The 18,162-nt window shown below is 60.6% G+C and overlaps 3 protein-coding genes across 6 annotated transcripts in view; 2 read left to right on the forward strand and 1 right to left on the reverse strand.

Moving 5' to 3' along the window:
* Positions 1-868: 868 nt before the first annotated feature.
* On the reverse strand, positions 869-2,591 carry LOC108509293 (transmembrane protein 198-like). The gene is made up of 3 exons (XM_017838654.1): positions 2,468-2,591; positions 1,420-1,995; positions 869-1,095 (listed from the first exon to the last, which is right to left on the reverse strand). Exons 1-3 carry the CDS (start codon positions 2,589-2,591, stop codon positions 869-871), a joined length of 927 nt encoding a protein of 308 aa, XP_017694143.1.
* Positions 2,592-4,398: 1,807 nt separating this feature from the next.
* On the forward strand, positions 4,399-6,282 carry DNAJC14 (DnaJ heat shock protein family (Hsp40) member C14; the record flags this gene model as incomplete). The annotated part of the gene is made up of 6 exons (XM_017838655.1): positions 4,399-4,773; positions 4,843-4,949; positions 5,020-5,139; positions 5,310-5,470; positions 5,733-5,835; positions 6,002-6,282. Coding segments are annotated over 6 exons (1,089 nt in total), but the record flags the coding sequence as incomplete, so codon positions are not given.
* A 488-nt stretch (positions 6,283-6,770) lies between these two features.
* The window catches only part of SARNP (SAP domain containing ribonucleoprotein), a 17,576-nt gene continuing 6,184 nt past the window's right edge, over positions 6,771-18,162 (forward strand). For 2 of the 4 annotated variants that reach the window (XR_001878605.1, XM_017838683.1), the window contains exons 1-9: positions 6,868-6,966; positions 7,390-7,489; positions 7,614-7,660; positions 8,397-8,464; positions 10,093-10,144; positions 11,978-12,051; positions 14,259-14,287; positions 14,782-14,807; positions 15,194-15,262. Coding sequence is in view for 3 of the 4 variants with exons in the window: in XM_017838683.1 (XP_017694172.1) it covers positions 6,904-6,966; positions 7,390-7,489; positions 7,614-7,660; positions 8,397-8,464; positions 10,093-10,144; positions 11,978-12,051; positions 14,259-14,287; positions 14,782-14,807; positions 15,194-15,262 (528 nt within the window). In the remaining variant the exon portion in view is untranslated. Of the gene's footprint in view, positions 6,841-6,867; positions 7,024-7,389; positions 7,490-7,613; positions 7,661-8,396; positions 8,465-10,092; positions 10,145-11,977; positions 12,052-14,258; positions 14,288-14,781; positions 14,808-15,193; positions 15,263-18,162 lie in introns of those variants that run through there. The other 2 variants (XM_017838684.1, XM_017838685.1) reach the window with 2 other exon arrangements.

Here is an 18,162-nt window from a genome sequence, read left to right on the forward strand (position 1 = left end):
GGAAGGGGGCCGGGAGGAAGGCGTGGGGGGACAACCTCGGGGGGCTGGGGTGGGCCTCGTGGGGGGGGTGGGGGGGTCTCTGGGGGGGTCTGGGGAGGGGGGAGGGCAGGGCAGGACAGGACGGTTGTTCCCGGCGAGGACCCGGCAGCTCCTGGTTTTTAATTGGATCGATGTGGGTTTATGTGGGAGGGGGCCGTGCCCCCCCCCGCGCCCCCCCCGCTCTTCCCACCCCCCCATTCTGTGTCACAGCCCCTCCCCCCCCATTTATTTCTCTTTTTCTCTCTTTTTTTCCTTTATTTTTAAAAATTGTGGAAGAATAAAAACTGCAGCACTGACCCGGCTTGGGGGGGTCGGGCCTGTCCAGGGGCATGAGACCCGGCCCTGGGCTCCCCGGGAGGGGATGGGGGGGCTCAGGGTGCAGCTGGACCCTCCCCAGGGTGGGGGCTGTGTGGTCCTTTGGGGGTCAGGCAGGGCTGGAGGGTCTGGGGGGCCCCAGGGCTAGGGGAGGCCCCCACCCAAGGTGGAGGTTAAGGCTTTTAGGACCCCTTCTCCCCTCCAACGGAAGGAGAGGGGGCTGAGACCACGGTGGGTTCACAGTATTTGGGTAGGTCCTACAAAAATAAATGTGGGGCTCTGTTTTCAAGGGGGTCCCCGGGGGCTGGAGGGGCGGGGTGGGTGCACAGGGCTCTCCCCCCCCAACCAGGGACATCCCCCCCTCAGCCCTCGGGGGTCCCACCCACCCCTGTGCCCTGAAGCCCCGTCCCCGCAGGCCACGCCCCCCGGTGGGCGAGGCACGAGGAACCTCATTTGCTTATTTAAAGGCGCAGGCACCGCTGCTGGGGGGGTCCCCAAGGCACGTCGGAGGGGCTCAGAGGCGGTGTCGGGGCGGGGTGGCGATGTCGGGGGGTCCCGGCGGGGTCCCGCTGTCCGGCTGCCGGTCCCGCAGGCTCCAGGTGGTGCTCGGGGAGGCTCGGGGGTCCCTGGGGCTCGGGGTGTCCGTGCAGCGCTGGGCTGGGGGGGGCTGGCGGCGAGGGGGACCCCCGGGGGGGGCTTTGGGCTCCTTGTGCCGGAGGCGCTTCTGCCGCCGGCTGAGGACTGTGGGGAGGGGGCGAGTCCTGAGCCCTGTGCCCCCGCCCCCGGGACACCCCCTGACCCTGACCCGGGGACACCCCCGACCCGGGGACACCCCCCATTTACCACCCCCTCCCCACCCTCCTCACCCTCACCTTCATCCTTCCCACCACCACCAGCATCCAGAGCCTCATCCCAATCCTTTCCCAGTCCCACCCTTTCCCTCCTCCCTGTCCCCATCGCCACCCCGCCCTTATCCTCACCTTCATCCCCACCAGCATCCACAGCCCCGTCCCTTCCCCATCCCGCCCTTCCCCCGTCCCCTCCCTCGCCCCGGGGGTCCCTCACCGTGTCCCCTCGGTGCCCCTCGGGCCGTCACCTTCCACTGCAGCAGCACGGCGGTGACACTGAGCGCGGGCCACGCTCCGAGCAGCGCCCACCCGGGCCAGCAGAGCGGCCCCCCCGGCGCCCCCCGCAGCCGGGCCAGCGCGAACCCCACCAGCGCCGCCCCCTCGGCGAAATAATCCGCGCAGACCACCAGGGCGGCCGCGCCCCCCACGCCCGTGCCCAGCACGGTGAGGGCGCGGGGCCAGCGCAGCGCGGAGAGAGCCCCGAGCAGCGCCAGCCCCAGCGCCACCCCCGCGCCCACCCAGGGGCTGCCCGGGGGCTCCGCCGGGGCCAGCGCGGCCAGCGCGGCCGCGGCCACCAGCAGCCCCAGCAGCAGCCCCGTGGTGAAGAGCCCCACGCTGCGCAGCAGCGCCGTGAGGAGCCCGCAGAGCAGCCCGATGCCCAGCGCGATGCCCGCGCTCGCCTCCAGGCTCAGGGGGGACCCCAGGACGCGCTCCCGGTGGCACAGGAGGAAGATGACGGCGGAGCCGAAGAACAGCCCCGAGAGGAACATGACGGCCCTGAAGCAGCGGTAGCCTTGGGGGGCGCGGGGGGGGTCAGTGGGGGCGGTGCTGGTGGGCACTGGGCAGTCCCCGGGGGTCCCCGGTGCCCCACAGAAACCTTGTGCCCCCCGGTGTCCCCTGTGCCACCCCCTCTGCCCAGGATCGCCAGTTGTCCCCCAGTGGTCCCTGTGCCATCTCTTCTGCCCCCCAGATATGCCCCCTGCCTCCTCAGGGCCCCCCCAGCCCCCCCAGCCATGCCCTCAGGGTCCCTGGGGCTCCTCTCGGGGGTCCCCCCGTGCTCCCCAGCCCCCCCACCATGCCCCCAGCCCTGCCCCCCTCGGGGTCCCCCCCGATGTGCCCTCAGGACCCCCCCAGCCCCCTGACAGTGTTCCGGGGTCCCCCCGAGGCCCCCAGCCGTGCCCCCCTCGGGGTTCCCTCAGTCCCCGCCCCAGGAGCCCCTCAACCCCCCGGCCGTGCCCCCGGGGGTCCCCCCGTGCCCCCCTCACCGAAGCAGCCGCAGCCGAGGCCCAGGAGCGCCCCGAGGGCGCAGAGCGCGGCCGGGACGGGCTCGAGGGGTCCCCGGGGCCCGAGGGCACAGCGGGGCTCCGCGGGGGGGGCGCCGGGATCCATCGCCCCCCGGGCTCTGCGGGGGCGGGGGGTGAGCGACCCCTCCCCGCGACCCCCTCCTCCCCCCCGCCTCGTGTCCCCCTCCCCGCACCCACATCTGGCGGCGGCGCCGCGGGGGGGGGCGGCACATCTGGAAGGGACTGGGCTGGGGGCGCTGGGAGGGGGAACTGGGGGCGATGGGTGCACTGGGAGTGGGTGTTGGAGAATGGCAAACTGGGGGAACTGGGAGCGACGGGAGGGGTCCGTGGGAGTACCGGGAGTGCTGGGAGGGGGCACTGGGAGCGGTGGGAGCGCTGGGAGGGGGCACTGGGAGCGGTGGGAGCGCTGGGAGAGCTCTCGGATGGGGCTGGAGGGGCGGGGGGTGCCCAGGGAAGTCCCCGGCCGGGTTCCCATCCCCACTCGCTCCCCCCGCCCCTCCAGCCCCATCCGAGAGCTCTCCCAGCGCTCCCAGTGGTTCCACCGACTCCCGGGAGGGGGGCCCCACTCGGGGGTCCCATCTCCGCTCGGTCCCCCCGCCCGGGACTCACCGTCGCTGCCGTCGCGGGGGTCGCGGCGGGGCCGAGATGCGGCAGGGGCGGGACCGGGGGCGGTGAGGGACCGTCGCGGGGTCCCGCGCGGGGTCTGGCGGGGGCGGGGGCGGCAGTCGGGGGGGTGAGCGTAGGGAAAGGACCCGATCCCGCGTGGGGTCAATCCCGGGGAAGACAAAGGGAGGGGGTCGCACGGGGGGGCCCCGGCGGGGGCGGCGGTGCGGGAGGCGCGGAGCCCCCCGCGGATACCGTGCGGCATTGCCCTTTTAAGATCGAAGATGCCCCTTTAAGGGGCGGGGCCATAGGTACGGGGCGTGGAGATGCCCGTTTAAGGGAGTGCGACCACACCCAACGAAGGGGCGTGTCTATACCCGCCGAAGGGGCGTGGTCACCCGGTTAATGATTGGCCGCACCTCTGGGGGGCGTGGCCATCTCCATTTGAGGGGTAGGCGGGACGAAGCTCTCACGTGAGGCCCCTCCCCCGGAAGTGGGCGTGGCCGGCGCGGCGGCGGGCGGAAAGCGGAAGTGCGGCCGTGAGGGGACCCGGGGGGGGGCGGCGGCGGCGACCCCCCCCCACCGCCGGTACCGGCGCGGTGAGTCCAAAATCCCCCAAATCCAGCCCTAAACTCTCCCCCCACCGCCGGTACCGGCGCGGTGAGTCCGGGACCCCCCAAACTCCCCCCCGGTCCGTTTGCGGGTTCCTTACAGGCCCGACTGGGAGTCCCAGGGCCGTTCGGGGGGTTCCCCGGAGCCCTTTCCGGAGGTTCTCGGGGCCCATCCGAGGGATCCTGGGATGGGTCGGGGTCTCTGGGGTCCTACGGGGGGTCCCCGGGGGCCATTCGGGGGGTCCCGGGCCCATTTCGGGGGTCTCTGCCCCTCGCTGACCCCTCTCTCTCCCCCCAGCCCCGGCAGGACCGGGATGGCCGTGACTTAACCCCGGGATGGAGCAGCCCCGGCCCCGGGACGCGGCCGAAGGAGGCTCCGGCCCCCCCAGCGCCGCCTGGAACGGGACCTGCGGCCGCGCCGGGACCGCCCCCGGCCCGGGGGACGACGAGGAGGACGGAGGGGGCGGCGGCGACCCCGGGACCCGCTGCGGCTGCCGAGGACCCCCGGCCCCCGCCGAGACCCCCGCGGGGGAGCCCCGGACCGGGACCTGCGGGCTCGGCTGCCGCCACCGGGGACCCCCCGACGGCGACGGGAGGGCGCGGAGGGCCCGGAGGCGGCCGAGGCACCGCGGGGCCCTCCGGGAGAACGAGGAGGATGAAGAGGAGGAGGAGGGCGGGGGGCTGCGGGGCTGGGGCCGGGGGTCGCTGCGGGCGGCCCGGGCGGGGGCCGGGCTGTGCCTGAGGCTGCTCGGGGCGCTCCTGGCGCTGCTGCTCCTCCTCTTCCTCCTCCTCCTCGGGGGGCTCCGGCTCTGCTGGCGCGGCCTCGCCGCCGGAGCCCACCGGGCCCGGGAGCTCCTGGGGGACCCCCGGCAGTGGCTGCGGGGCGGGAGGAGCCCCCCGGGGGTCCCCGCGGCGGGGGAGGAGGAGCTGGGGCGGCTGCTGGCCCTGGCCGAGGTGCCCGAGGAGGAGCTGAACCCCTTCCAGGTGCTGGGGGTGGAGCCCTCGGCGGCCGACGCCGAGCTCAGAAAGGCCTATCGGCGCCTGGCCGTGCTGGTGGGTGTGAGCTGGGGGGGCCCGGGGACCCCCACCCCGGCAGGCCCCTGAGGGTCGTTATCTGCCCAGGTGCACCCCGACAAGAGCCCCCACCCGCGGGCAGAGGAGGCCTTCAAGGTGCTGCGGGCGGGCTGGGACCGGGTGAGCAGCCCTGAGCGGCGCCGGGACTACGAGACGTGAGTCGGGGGGCCCTGGGGGGGCTCTGGGACCCCCGCCGAGGGCTCTGACCCCCCGTGTTCCCCGCAGAAAGAGGCTGGCCCAGAGCGAGCTGGCACGGTCGGTGGGAGCCTTCCTGAGCCGGCTGCAGGAGGACCTGAGGGAGGCCATGAACGCCATGGCCTGCAGCCGCTGCGGGGGCCGCCACAGGTGGGGCTTCAGGGGCCAGGGGGTGCTCGGGTCAGCACTGGGGGATGTTGTGTCCTGGGGGGCTCAGGGGGGTGGGGGGAGCAGGGCCAGCACCGGGGGGATGTCGTGTTTCGGGGGTCTCAGGGTGCCGCGGTGCCCTGGGGGGCTCACGGCGCCATCACCCCCCGCAGGCGGTTCGAGCTGGACAGGGACCCCCAGCGTGCCCGGTACTGCGCTGAGTGCGGGGGGCTGCACCCGGCCGAGGAGGGGGACCTGTGGGCAGAGTCCCACCTGCTGGGGCTCAGGATCACCTACATGGCCCGCATGGACGGCCGGGTCTACGACATCACCGGTGGGGACGGGCACCCCTGGGGGGACGGGGACCCCACACCCACGGGGGGACCCCACACCCACGGGGGGACCCCACACCCACGGGGGGACCCCACACCCACGGGGGGCTGCCCCTGGCCCCAGACTGGGGGGTGACAGAGCCCCCAGACTTGGAGGGTTCTGCAGCCCCCAGACCCAGCGGGTTTCCCAGCCCCAGGGGTCCCACCCTCCGTGGCCCCCCCGGGGTGCCCCCTGACGGGTGGTCTCTGTCTCTGTCCCCCCAGAGTGGGCTGGGTGCCAGCGTGTGGGCATCTCCCCGGACACCCACCGTGTCCCCTACCACCTGTCCTTCGGCGCCAGGGCGGCCCCCCCACCCGGGAGGCAGCGGTCAGTGCTGGGGGGGCACCTGGGGGGTGGCACCGTGTCCCTGGGGGGCTTGGGGGGTGACACAATGCCCCGGGGGTCTGGTGGTGCCGTCACACCCTCTCTCTCAGGTGGTTTGACGTGCACAGGGATCCCCAGGCCCCCCCAACCTCCTCTGTTCCCCCTCCAGGACCACCCCCAAGGGCAGCCCCCCCACCCCCTCGGAGCTTCAGGATTTCCTCACCCGCATCTTTCAGGCCCCGGCGTCCCCTGGGGGGCCCTTCCCGCCGCCCCCCACCCCCCCAGGGGCCGCGGCCCCGCCCGGGGGTCCCCCCAGGCCAGAGGGGGTTGCCCCCAGGGGGGACACGAAGCACAAGAGGAGGAAGAAGGTGCGGCGGCCGCTCCCACGCTGAGGGGCCCCAGGCCCCCCCAAAGGGCTTCTTTGAATAAAAAATCTATTTTTCTTTTTTTTTTTTTTTTTAGAAAAGAAAGTGAGTGTTTTTTAACATGGGCGAGTTGTTTTAAAAAGGGGATGGAGCGGGGATGTGGCCAAAGGAGCTGCAGGTTGGGGGGGAAGCAAAGCAGAGTTTGGGGCTGTTTTGGGGGCTCACACGACCCCGAATAACCCGGGGGCCAATTTAAGTGTCATTTTAGGTGCTGGGCTGGCAGATATGGCACCTGGGGGAAGGGAGGGAGTGTGAGGGCCTGGGATGTTGATGGCCAATGGCCTCGCGGCCGGGGGGTTTAGTTAATAAATAAACTCAGAATTAGCAAATAAATTAATAACGAATAATTAATAATACCCAGCTCCTCGCACTGCCGCGCTCCCATTGGTCCGTCTCCACGTCACTCAACTCCGCCGACCAATACCACGAGGGCGGTGCCGGGCAGAACTGGCCAATGGCGGGCTGCGCTTTTGCCTAGTCCATCGGGCGCGCTCGGCGCTGATTGGCCGGCCGGCGGCGGGGGCGGGGCCGGCGCGGCTGTGACAAGATGGCGGCGGAGCCGGTGGAGCTGCACAAACTGAAGGTGCCGCGGGGACCCGCGAGCGGGGCGGTTGGAGGGAGGGGAGCGGTTTGAGCGCCCGCCGCCATGGAGGGCGGCCAGACCCGCTCCCTCGGGGATTGGACCCCACCGCAGGCCGGAACCCCTGAGGTCGGGGCTCCCCGAGGCCCCGCGTGGGAGTGCAGCCGCATGGAAGAGACCCCAGGGGGGAGTACCAGGGATGGGGGTACCGGGGACGGTCCCTGGGGAGGGTTCCCCAGCTGGTTCCCCAAGGGGGTCCTGGGGAGGTTCCCCCAGTGGGTTCCTCAGGAGGGTCCCCAAGAGGTTCCCCCAGTTGATTCTCCTGGGAGGTCCCTCCAGGAGGGGCCCAGGATGGTTCCCCGGTGGTTTTCCCCGGGAGGGTCCCCCAGGAGGGTCCCAGGAAGGTTCCCTTGGTTGGTTCCCCCAGGACGATCCCAAAGAGATTCCCTGGGAGGGTTCCCCTGGAACGTTCCTTTCCATCCCTCAACCCCGCTTTGATCCCTGTATTTAATCCCTGTATTTCCCGACTCACGGAAGCTTTTCCCACTGCAGCTGGCAGAGCTGAAGCAGGAATGCCTGGCCAGGGGGCTGGAGGCCAAAGGCAACAAGCAGGACCTCATCAACCGGCTCCAGGCCTACCTGGAGGAGCACGGTGGGTGCTGGGGGCCCTTCCCGAATCCCTCGGAATTCCCGCCTGGATTCCTGTGTTCTCTGGGAATCCAGAGGTTCCCTGGGGTGTTTTGCTGCTCCAATGGCTGCGTTGTTTTGTCCTCCAGCTGAAGAAGAAGCCAATGAGGAGGATGTGCTGGCAGAGGAGATAGAGGTGGGTTGTTTTTTGGGATGATCCTGGGGGGATCCTGGTTTGCTGACCGGGAACGGGGCAACACCCGGGGCTGTGTGGAGTTTAAACCACTTTTGTTGTCCATTTTGGTCCTAAAGCAGCCGGTTTTGGTGCCGAGAGACAACTGGGATTGTCCAGAGGGTGGGATGGGGGATCCTGTCACTGGTGTGATCCCAGATTTTGGGATCCCTCGGGGTGGGGTCACTCCCTCCATGTCCAGCAGGATTCACACCTGGGGGGTTTAAGGATATTTAAGGAAAAGTCTCCCAGTTGGTGCCCGTGGATCCCGTGGGATTGAGCCCTGTTCCTGCCAGGGCCAGGAAATCCATCCTGGAAAAGCACTTTGTGCTAAAACACCCTCAGGAAGTGACTCTTCCCACTGTCAGGCTCCTGACAGGAGCATTTTTCCCTCTTTTCCCATGAAATATTTGGTGAGAAGGAGAAGGGGTGCTGCTGGAGCCCCTCCTGGCCATTCCCACTCCATTCTGGGCTGGGAATGTCGCCCTCAGGTCATTCCCAACCCCTCTTGTAGCCCAGACCTTCTGGGAAGGGATTATGGGGCTTTGGAAAAGCACAGGGAGAGTTTCCAACCCCTCCTGGGACATAGAACACGGGAATTCCTGGGAATGTTTGGGCTGAATCGGGGGGTTGTGCCTTGGGAATCACCCAGGAAAGGTGGCTGGGAGGTTTTTTACGGATTCTCCACGTTGGTTCCCAGGAGGAAGAGCCGAAGCCGGCGGAGCCGCCCGTGAAGGTGGAAGAGGCTCCGGTGAAATCCCCCGATGTGTAAATATCGGGATTGGGGTCCGCCTGGGAAATCTGGGAGCACGAGGGACCACGGGATTCACCCGACCCCGGGGGGTGCAGGATGGAAGGGGGGAGCAGATCCCACGTGTTGGAGCAGGACTGGGGATCCCCGTGGGGTCACCTGGGGGTGGGAAACGGGGGGGTTTGGGTTGGAGATTCCTGGGGGTGGGAGATTCCTTCGGTTGACATTCCGTGGGTTTTGATCCTTTGGGTGTAGATTCCTTAGGGTTGAGAGATTCCTCAAGTCTTGATCCTTGGGTTTGAGATCCCTCACGTTTCAACGGAGAGCCAGGAGAAGGGGGAATGGCTTCCCACTGGGGAAGGGGAGAATTGAGTGGGATATTGGGACGAAATTCTTCCCTGTGAGGGTGAGGAGGCCCTGGAACGGATTTCCCAGAGAAGCTGTGGCTGCCCCATCCCTGGAATTGTCCCTGGCCGGGTTGGTCAGGACTTGGAGCCGCCAGGGCAGGTGGGAAGTGTCGCTGCCCATGGAATGAGAGGAGCTTTCGGCTCTTTCCCAGCCCGGAATCCCTGGGAGGCTCCTCGGGATCTCCTGGGCAGGAGGGGGCGTCCTGGGGCCGTTCCAGCTCCATCCCAGCCCTGCTCCCATCCCGTCCCAGGCTTTCCCAGCCCGGCTCCGGGGCAGAATTGCTTCCTGGGGAAGTGCCATTAAGCCATTAGGACCTTTCAGGGCATAAAATGGGGAACCTGTGCCGGGATTGGGAACAAAGGCCGCTCATTTTCCTTAACGAGCCTGGCGTTCCCACTGTTTTATGGGAGCTGTTTGGGGGAGGAGGAGCTGCTCCTTCCCTCCTGGGACCTTCCCAACTTTGGCTCTTCCTCCTTTGTTTCCCCCCTCAAGGCCCAGCTGTGTTTTGGGAGCGCAAGCCCCGGAATCCTCCCCTTCCAATCCACCCCTTCCACCCCTTCTGTTATATTTGAAAGGGGGGGGATGGTTGGGAATGACCCAGGGAGCAGGGAATGTGCCCAGGGAGCGGGGAATGTGCCTGGGGCTGCCCCATGAACTAGAACACAACAACCCTTTGTGTTCCAGGGCCATAAAGGAATAAAACTCCCCAGGGATTCGAGGCTTTGGGCTTCCCACAGGACCTGGAGGAGCCTTGAGCTGGGCCAGGGGTTATTCCCGGAGTTCCAGTGCCCAGTCCATCCTTTCTTCAGTTCCAGTGCCAATCCCTCTGGTTTTGGGGTCCCCACGGAGTGGTTTGTCCTGCCTTCAGCAGTTCATGATCCCCCCAGTCCTGCAGGGAATGAGAGTGTGGCTGCTCCTGCTGTGATCCCACCTCATTCCCAAGGGAATTCAGGGATGCTGCAGCTCCTTTGCTGGGTGATGTTTCGTGCCCCAGATGCTCCCAAAATTTTGGTTAGAAGTTTCCCGGGCCTCATCCTTCCCTTTGGCATCAATGTTGGGCTCCAAATTTGAGGAAGATCCACAAACCTGGCTTGTGGTTCCCATTTCCACACAGAGCCTTGGTTGTGTTGGGAATGTGTGGCCAGGAGGAGATTCCTGGCCCCTTTCCCACCAGGACATGTCTCTGGAATCCACAGGAGCTGCTCTCACTGGTTTCTCTCTTTCCCAACACCCCCAGGATCACGGAGAAGAAGGTGGTGAAAATCACATCTGAGATATCCCAGATGGAGGTGAGATCCCTGCTGCTGCATCCTCCCGGGAGGGGATTCCCCTTCCCCCTTCCTTCTGGGGGTTGCTGAGGCAGGATCAGCGTTTCCATGGGAAAGCTGCTTTATTTTTGTGGGTTGGTTTTGCATTTCCCGTTCCTGGGAGAGTCCCAGGCCGGGTTGGAGCCCCCTGGGATAGTGGGAGGTGTCCCTGCCCATGGCAGGGGGTGGATGGGATGAGCTTTCATGTCCCTCTTGAGCCATTCTGTGATTCCCTGCTGTCCTTTGCCCCCCTCTCCCTGTGTTTGTGCTCCCTGAAAACCCTCGGGTGCCGCCGATTCCTCTGGGAAAGCTCCGAGTTTCAGGAATCTGCCTGTGCTTCTCTAATCCCCCCTTAATTTTGTTGGCTCCTGAGGCAGAAATCCCTATGAAAACACGATTCCTGCTGTTTGCAGCGACTCCAGGGTTTAATCTGCTGTTTGGGACACGCTGATTTCCACAGCAACGGGAGCGATGGCGCAGGAGGGGGATTTGTGACCTTGGAGAGGCAGGAACAGGGTCCGGGGGGGCTGGGGCAGATCCTGGAGGGAACTGCTGCAACTCGTCCTCCTGCTCTTTGTTTTTCCCCAAATTCTGCAAGATTTTCCCCAGAAAATCCCCTCTTTCTTTGGTGGTTATTTAGCGTGAGGTTGGCGGGTCTCGGCAAAGTGCTGTTGGGGTGGGTTTTGAGGGAAAAGGGAGTTATTTAGAGGTGTAAATATATATATTTCCAGAAATACAGGTGAGCAAGGGAGACAAATCCCTGGGGTAAATAATTGGAAGTGGGAGCACAGCCTGGAATTCTGTCATTTGCTGTGGATCTGGGAGGGCGTGAGGGGCTTCCCACTGCCAGAGGGGAAGGTTGGGTGGAATATCAGGAAAGAATTCCTCAGGTATCCTTCAGGATGTATAAAGGGATAAGGAAACAAGGTTTGACCTGAGTGGTGCCTTTTTCCACCTCTGTTTTCCCTCCTCTGCTGAGTTCCAGCTCCTCAGTCCCGGGAGGGGCCCAAGTGCTGCTCCCAGTCCAGCTTTTCCAAACATTTATGTTTTGGAGCAGATGTTTATGATGCTCCTCGCTGTGCCCTTGGCTCCGCTCAGTGTTTCCATTAAATATTCCCTGTTTTTGTAACCTCCAAAACACCCCACGCGGCGTAAGAATCAGATATTCATCATTTCCCTGGAGCTTTTGGGGGGATTTAAGTCCTTGGAAGTGCAAACCTTTGCGTTCCTGATGATTCCAGGGTTTTCCCTCTACTCTGAGCCAGAGAGTGGCCGAGTTGTAGCTGGAATTCACCTGGAATTTCTCCACTGGTAGCAAAGTGCTCATGGATGGGGCCTGGCTCCCGGGAAGGGGCTTGTTCCAAAGAAACAAATTCTCTGGAAAAAACACCTCCATCTTTTTTTTTTTTTTGAGCACATTTCCTTGGATTTTTGCTCGGGGGGAAGGGAGGGAGGTGTTGGCCCCTGGAGCTGGTGGTGCCTCCAGGAGGGATGTCGGCTGTTCCCAGCCAGGAGCCCCTTCCCTGGCTCAGGAATTCCTTGGGATGCCATCCCAGAATTCTCACCTGTCTCTGCTCCCTGCTCCTGTTTCCTCCCTGGGTGATGATGGACCTTTTCCATTGGGTTTTCCTGGAGTTTGGGGGTCGGGGGTGTCCGGAGCCCGTCGGTCGCACGAGGTGCCAGCGACTCCCTCTCCCTCGGGTCCGGGGGGGGAGTTTTCCCTTCCCGTGGCTGTTGGGATCTGCCACTGCACTTCCCCAGCTGCCAGCCCTCCCTGCCCCCTCCCAACCTGCCCTGTCCCCGTCCCTTTCCCAGCGGATGCAGAAACGGGCCGAGCGTTTCAACGTCCCCGTCAGCCTCGAGAGCAAGAAGGCGGCTCGGGCGGCGCGGTGAGCGGGGCTGGGGGAGTGAGGGGGGCTGGGGGCAGTGAGGGGGCTGGGGGGGTTGGGGGGGGGGGGGGGGGGGTCGGGGGGAAGGAGCACCCACGCTCCCTCTGGGTGTTTTTTTGTTTATCTTTTTTTTTTCTTTTTGTTTCACGATAGCATTACATCATCTCCTTTCTCCAGCCTGGAAATAGAACGTAAGGACTCGCCCCGCTGATTGAAATTTCTTGTTTCTGTGCTCTGTGTTCTGCTTTTATGTAAGCAGCGCGCTCGGACACTGAAATATGTCAAATGGGAGAGAGGTTTCTGCCTGAAAGACACAATTGCCTTCTTTTGCTATATTCAGTGAACAAAATGCATACTGTTGGAACACCACCAAAAAACAGAACAAGCCACGGTTTGAGAGCTCCCTTTGTTCTTTTCAATCCTCAAGGAAAGCTTTTGATAGGGGAGGAAAAAAAAACCAAAACCAAAAGGAACCTGCTATCACAGGTGTCAATTCACCTTAAGAAAAGAACTGTCTTATTTTAGTCCTCGAACCCAAAAGTGCTGCTGGCTGAATCAAATTTGTTTCAGTGGTAGAATGTCTTTAACAAGATTTTCACTATCATCACCCCTGCAGTACAGTCAGACAGGAACCATGATAGGTACTACAGGAGAGAGGCAATGGGTAAAACAGGCACATGTCTGTGGATCCTTTACAGTACTAATTTTTATGAGGTACACATATTTCTGGGCATATAAACAAATTAGTAAATGCTCCAATTCCTTTAAGGATTCAGTGAAAGTTATTATGGATCACAGAAATTAAAGGAGAAAATAGATCTAGTTCCTTGTCCTTAGAAATAATTACGTTACAGCTATTTTGATATATGCATTTCTGACGACATGATAGCATGTCATCAGATCAACTCATCATGCCTAATTTATTCTGAAGTTTAACTCAGATTCTAACTCTAACTACTTTGAGAATGAAATAGCAGGGGGCAAGAGGTGATTTCATTTATGCCTAAAGCATTAGCTATTCTGCAAATAAGTCAATACTTTACAAATTCGATAATAGAGTGGACATTTAATGACTGTTATAGTTTTAACACTATACAATATCTCTGTTTTCCCATACAACTTGACCTCTAGTCGGTAACTTACAATCTATAAAATAAATCAATGCATGAGGGACTATAGCAGAAGTGCTAATTTTACTGTAATACTGTGAACTTCTAAAAATATACTGTATCCTTGCTCTAATAAGATAACTCGAAGACACGACTTCTACATACACAATTTACTGATTCCTAATAGCATGATCTTATCACTGTGTGTTATTTGAGGAACTGGAAATTCAATTTTATCCTGCAGGAAGATAAAAATAAATAAATATATAAATATATAAGCATATAAATGAGGATAATAATATCTTTCATTGATTGAAATTTCTGGGAAATTTTGAAAGGAAAATCATAATGATTCATGTGAATTCAGCTTGATTTGAATTTTGAAAAATTGACAATATTTCAGACCTTTATCAGGGCAACTAATTATGTGGCATTTAGGCTCTGGGGTTAAGTCAAATTAAGAAACCACTAGATTTTTGTTCAAAAAAATCTCTTCTTATGGCACATTTTGGAAGCTATAATTTTATCATCACATTCCTTCTCTTTTCCCAGTTTGAGCTTAGCTTTCCATCTGGCCTGTGTTTCTCATGAGGTTACCAGTAGCAAGCTGTAGCAGAAGAGAGAGCTTAAAACAGTGTATCTACTAAAAAAAAAATTTATCAACAGTTTTNTGAGAGTGCCCGGGGCAGCTCCTTGGTGGGATTTGGGAGCACATCCCTCCCTGGGAGCGTGAGGAGGCCCTGGAATGGATTTCCCATCCCTGGGAGCGACCTGGGATAGTGGGAGGCGGAACTGGATGGACTTTAAGCTCCCAACCCAACCCATTCCATGATTCTTCCCTGGGAGAAGTCTCTCCAGGGACCTCTGTGTGTAGGGGTGGGACAACGACCCTGGAAGGGTCTGGAAAACCAGGGGGAGAACAGGTTTGCTGGAGGGTTTGGGATTTGGGTTTGGAGAAGGTGGGAGCTGCTGCAGGAATTCCACAAGCTGGGAATGTTCCAGCTCATCCTGTCTCCAGATCAGGGAAAATCCTTGGAAGGGGAGTTCTCCAGGACTGGACATTCCCATCACTGACTGACCCTTGTTCACCCTCCACAGGTTTGGTTTGGCCACAGCTCCCACGAAAGGTGAGGGGAAGCAGAACCAACCCCTGGAATGACCTTCCTGCAAATATTTACTCCTTGTAGGGGGGGAAAAAAAGGCTGGTGGGACAACCCTTGTTCTCCCTTTTCCTGGAGCTCCAGGTGGGAATTGTGGAGCCGGAATCCTGTGGAATCAGGAGGAAAAGGGCACGGGTTGTCGCTTGGGGGTTGGATTTTCCCAGTATCTCTCACTCCAAGCCCAGCTGGGAGGCACAGCCGGGTTTTCCTTGGCATTCCTTGGTCCTTCCAAACACCCGTGGCTTCCTAAAATGCCACATTCCACTCCTGGAGCTGCTGGAGAGGTGGGATGGGGGTGGGTTTGAGGGTGGAGAAGCTGCTTGAGGGTGAAAATGGAATTGGGAGTGAGCGGGGATGGAAAGTGGGAAGAATGGGGTGGGAATTCTCATCTCCTTGGAGATAAAATCCTACTCCAGTGCTGTTCCCTAACTGGGAATTCTCTCTCCTCCCTCTTCTCTCAGGCCTCTCTGCAGACAGCAAACCCACGGTAAGAAAAGCTTCATTCCACTGGAATTTTGGGTGGGAACACGATCCAAGTGGTTCCTGCAGGAGGGGGGGTTGTGGTTCCTCTGTGCAGGGCTCTGCCAGGGAAGGTTTGTCCTAAAAATCTGGGCTCCTTAGGGGTGATTTATTTAGGGATAACAGTGCCCAGTATCTCTGGGAAACCTTGGGAAGCTGCTGGGTTTGGAAGGGGGTGGTGCAGCTTCCCAACCCTGGGGCAGCCCGGGAGCAGAGCTGGTTTTCAGGAGTCCTGGCAGTTTTCCCAGAGGCCCTTAATTGTCCATTTGAGGATGAGGCTGATTCCTATCCCTGAAACCCGAGGGATGGGGATGGAAAAAACAAGCCACGGAAATTGTTTCCTGCTTCTTGTAGATAAACATGGATAAACTAAAGGAAAGGGCTCAGAGGTTTGGGTTGAATGTCTCCTCACTCTCCAAGAAGGTAAGGACATTCCAGGACACTCTTCCCGCCTCGGGATTATCCCAGTGCTCCAATCCCACCATCCCTGTCTGAGGTTTTACATCCCGTTCCCAAGCCCTGTCAACACCATTTCCTTCCCCTTCCCCCCTGTTTGTGTTTGTGCTGGGACTCCACATGGTTTTCCAGGAGTTACAGCTCCCGAGGGTTTGGAATTTTAAGGTTGTTCATCCAGATTTTAAGTGGGAAGAGCCCCCATAATCCGGGGGGTTCAACTCCCACCGTGTCCGTGCAGGTCCCTGCCTGGCAGGAGCCAGGTCAGCCCAGACCTGGAGCTCTGGAGAGAAGGTTCCAGTGGGAAATAACCCTTGGAAGTACAACAGATGTGTTGGGGATGGATTTGGCCTCAGAGCTGTTGGTTTTTCCAGGGGGAAATGGGCACAAACTTCTGAGCTCCTTGTACTGGACCTTGCAGGATCTGCTGGAGGGGCAGGGGATGGAGCTGGGGGATGGATTTGGGATCTGTGCCCAGCTCAGGAATGGAGCTGGGGTCTGTATCCAGCTCCAGGGTGGGATTTGAGGGAGCTGAGTGTGCTGGGAATGGAAAAACGTGGCTGGAAAACAACTGGAGCAATAATTCCACGATTTTCCTTTCCCTGGCTGCAAGTTTTCCATGTCACATCCCAGTGCTGTGGCCACGGGAAGTGCCAGGAGCCTCAGGAATGACCCTGGTTGGACCCCAGCGTGTCCCTTCCGTGGAAAAGTCCCAACTGCCTGTGCTGGGACAGGTTAATTTTTACCCCTCGTGGCTTCAGCTGAATTTTGCTTTAATTCCAGTTGACAAGAACATGTTTTCCGTGGAGCAGATCCCGGCCTGGATCAGCCAGGGGGGACCAGGGCTCAGTGGAGCAGCAGAAAGTCTCTGTGTGTCCAAACCAGCAAATGAGGCAGAGAAAACAATTCCTTTAATTGTTTGGCTTCCAGGAGCTCGGAGCAGCAGCCTGAGGAGGAATATCCTTCTCCTGGATAATCCCTGTGCCTGCAGCCTTTCCAAACCACCCCTGGCAGCCTGGACCAGGAGCTGTTTTGGCCCCCAAGGAAGCCAAGGGTGGTGATGAGGGGGGGAATGCTGGCAGAGGAAAGGGAAAAGGATTGGTGGGATGTTCCAGGAGACCAGTTCCTGTGGATCAGAGAGGTGGGATTGGCCTCAGTGGAGGGTTTGTTGTTGGGAAATTCTGATTTCTGGCACTTTGCAGAGGTGACTCTGCCCTTGTAGGAAAGGCCCCGTTGGGACAGGTGGAGGAGCAGCAGCAGCTCCACTTTGGCCTCCCCCTCATCCCCCTTTCCCTCAGGATGATCCATCCAGGCTCTTCCCTCTCCCCAGAGCCCTTCCAGGCCTTCCCTCCCTGTGTCACTTCCCAAACAAGGGCTCGGGGCACTCCTGGGCTCCAGGAAAGCTCTGGGAGTGGCCAGGACTCCTTCCCGGCCTCCCTGACCTCCCTCTCCCACTCAGCTGGTCCTTCCTTGGGCCCCGCTGGGAAACAGGACTTGGCTTTTGTCTGGAACACAAATACATCCCCCCCTCCCCCTCTATTATGATTCCATCAATGATGTCATTATGTCCCATTCAGGGGCTCCTGGACCCGTTGGCTGCAGGAATTTGGAGGAGAATGGCAGGGCCTGCTCGGGCTCCAGCCCTTCCCGAGCCTGGGGGAGCAAACCCACCTTCCCTTCCCCGGGGGAGAAACGAAAACAACCCGAAAATTCCCCCTGTGGAAAGTGGGGAGGGAGCACAGGGGATCCCTCCTTCCCAAACTCCTGGAGATCTGGGAGGAATCCCCTCCTTCCCAAACTCCTGGAGTTCTGGGAGGAATCCCCTCCTTCCCAAATTCCTGGAGTTCTGGGAGGAATCCCCTCCTTCCCAGCGATTCCTTTTAATTCCCAGCTGCAGCTGCTCCTTCTGTTCTCGGGAGACTCGATGGTTTCGCTTCCCTTGCCTGTGGGATGTTGCTCTGAGTGGTTTTTGGGGGATGTTCTGACTCCCTGATTTTCACTCAGCCATCCCAAATCTGTTTCCAAAGAGTGTGCTCCCTGTTTTCGGGCTGGATGTGGGAATCCATCCCTGCCTGGTGGGAGAACCCACCCAGAAGGTCCCGTGACCTCCAGTTTGCCCAGTTCCACAGTTCCCAGGTCACAGGGGACTCTCCTCCAATCCTGCCCGTGCTGGAGCTGGGAATTTGGGACTGGGAGAGCCTCTGCAAACACGGGAATGACGTTGGAGGTGCCTTGGGGGTGCGAAGAGATGAAAAGCCCCTTTTGCCTCCTGGAATCGGCCTCGTTCCTGAGGCATCGTTTGCCTCATCCCTGACGTGGGAGGGCAGGAATTCCTTTCCGTGTGCTCTTAGCACATGGATGTGACTTTCTGCTCCTCCTCCTCCCCCCGATCCCCTTTGGAGCGAGCACAAACTCCCAGCTGTGACAGCCAGGAGGGCTTTCCATGGGAAAACCTCTGGGACAGGCTGGGAGCTGGTTCATGGGAAGAGAAGGTTCCATGGATGCCTTAGAGCCCCTTCCAGTGCCTGAAGGGGCTCCAGGAGAGCTGGAGAGGGACTTGGGACAAGACATGGAGTGGCAGGGCGATGGGGAACAGCTTCCCACTGTAAACCAGGACATTTAGGTGGGATCTGGGGAAGGAATTCCTCCCTGTGAGGGTGGTGAGACGCTGGCACAGTGTAAAGAAAGAACTGGAGCTCGATGTTCTGCCTTCCCACCCTGTCTTCCAAGTTTCTTTGGGAGAAAGGATGAGGAATGAGCTTGTGGTTGCCCATTTCCTGTGTCAAAAAACCTTCCTGGGACAGTTATCTGTGTTTGATGTTTCTGAGCTGATCCAAAGCCTTTGGAGCTGCTTTTGTCAGAGCTGGGCT

The sequence above is a fragment of the Lepidothrix coronata genome, unplaced genomic scaffold (assembly GCF_001604755.1).
Source record: "Lepidothrix coronata isolate B3197 unplaced genomic scaffold, Lepidothrix_coronata-1.0 Scaffold352, whole genome shotgun sequence".
Taxonomy (NCBI): Eukaryota; Metazoa; Chordata; class Aves; order Passeriformes; family Pipridae; genus Lepidothrix; species Lepidothrix coronata.

Coding starts and splice junctions, on each gene's coding strand:
- LOC108509293 (XM_017838654.1), bottom strand. CDS start 2,591: ATGGATCCCGGCGCCCCCCCCGCGGAGCCCCGCTGTGCCCTCGGGCCC. Junction 1,996..2,467: donor CCTCGGCTGCGGCTGCTTCG/GTGAGGGGGGCA, acceptor GCGCCCCCCAAG/GCTACCGCTGCTTCAGGGCC. Junction 1,096..1,419: donor AGGGGCACCGAGGGGACACG/GTGAGGGACCCC, acceptor CCCTCCCCACAG/TCCTCAGCCGGCGGCAGAAG.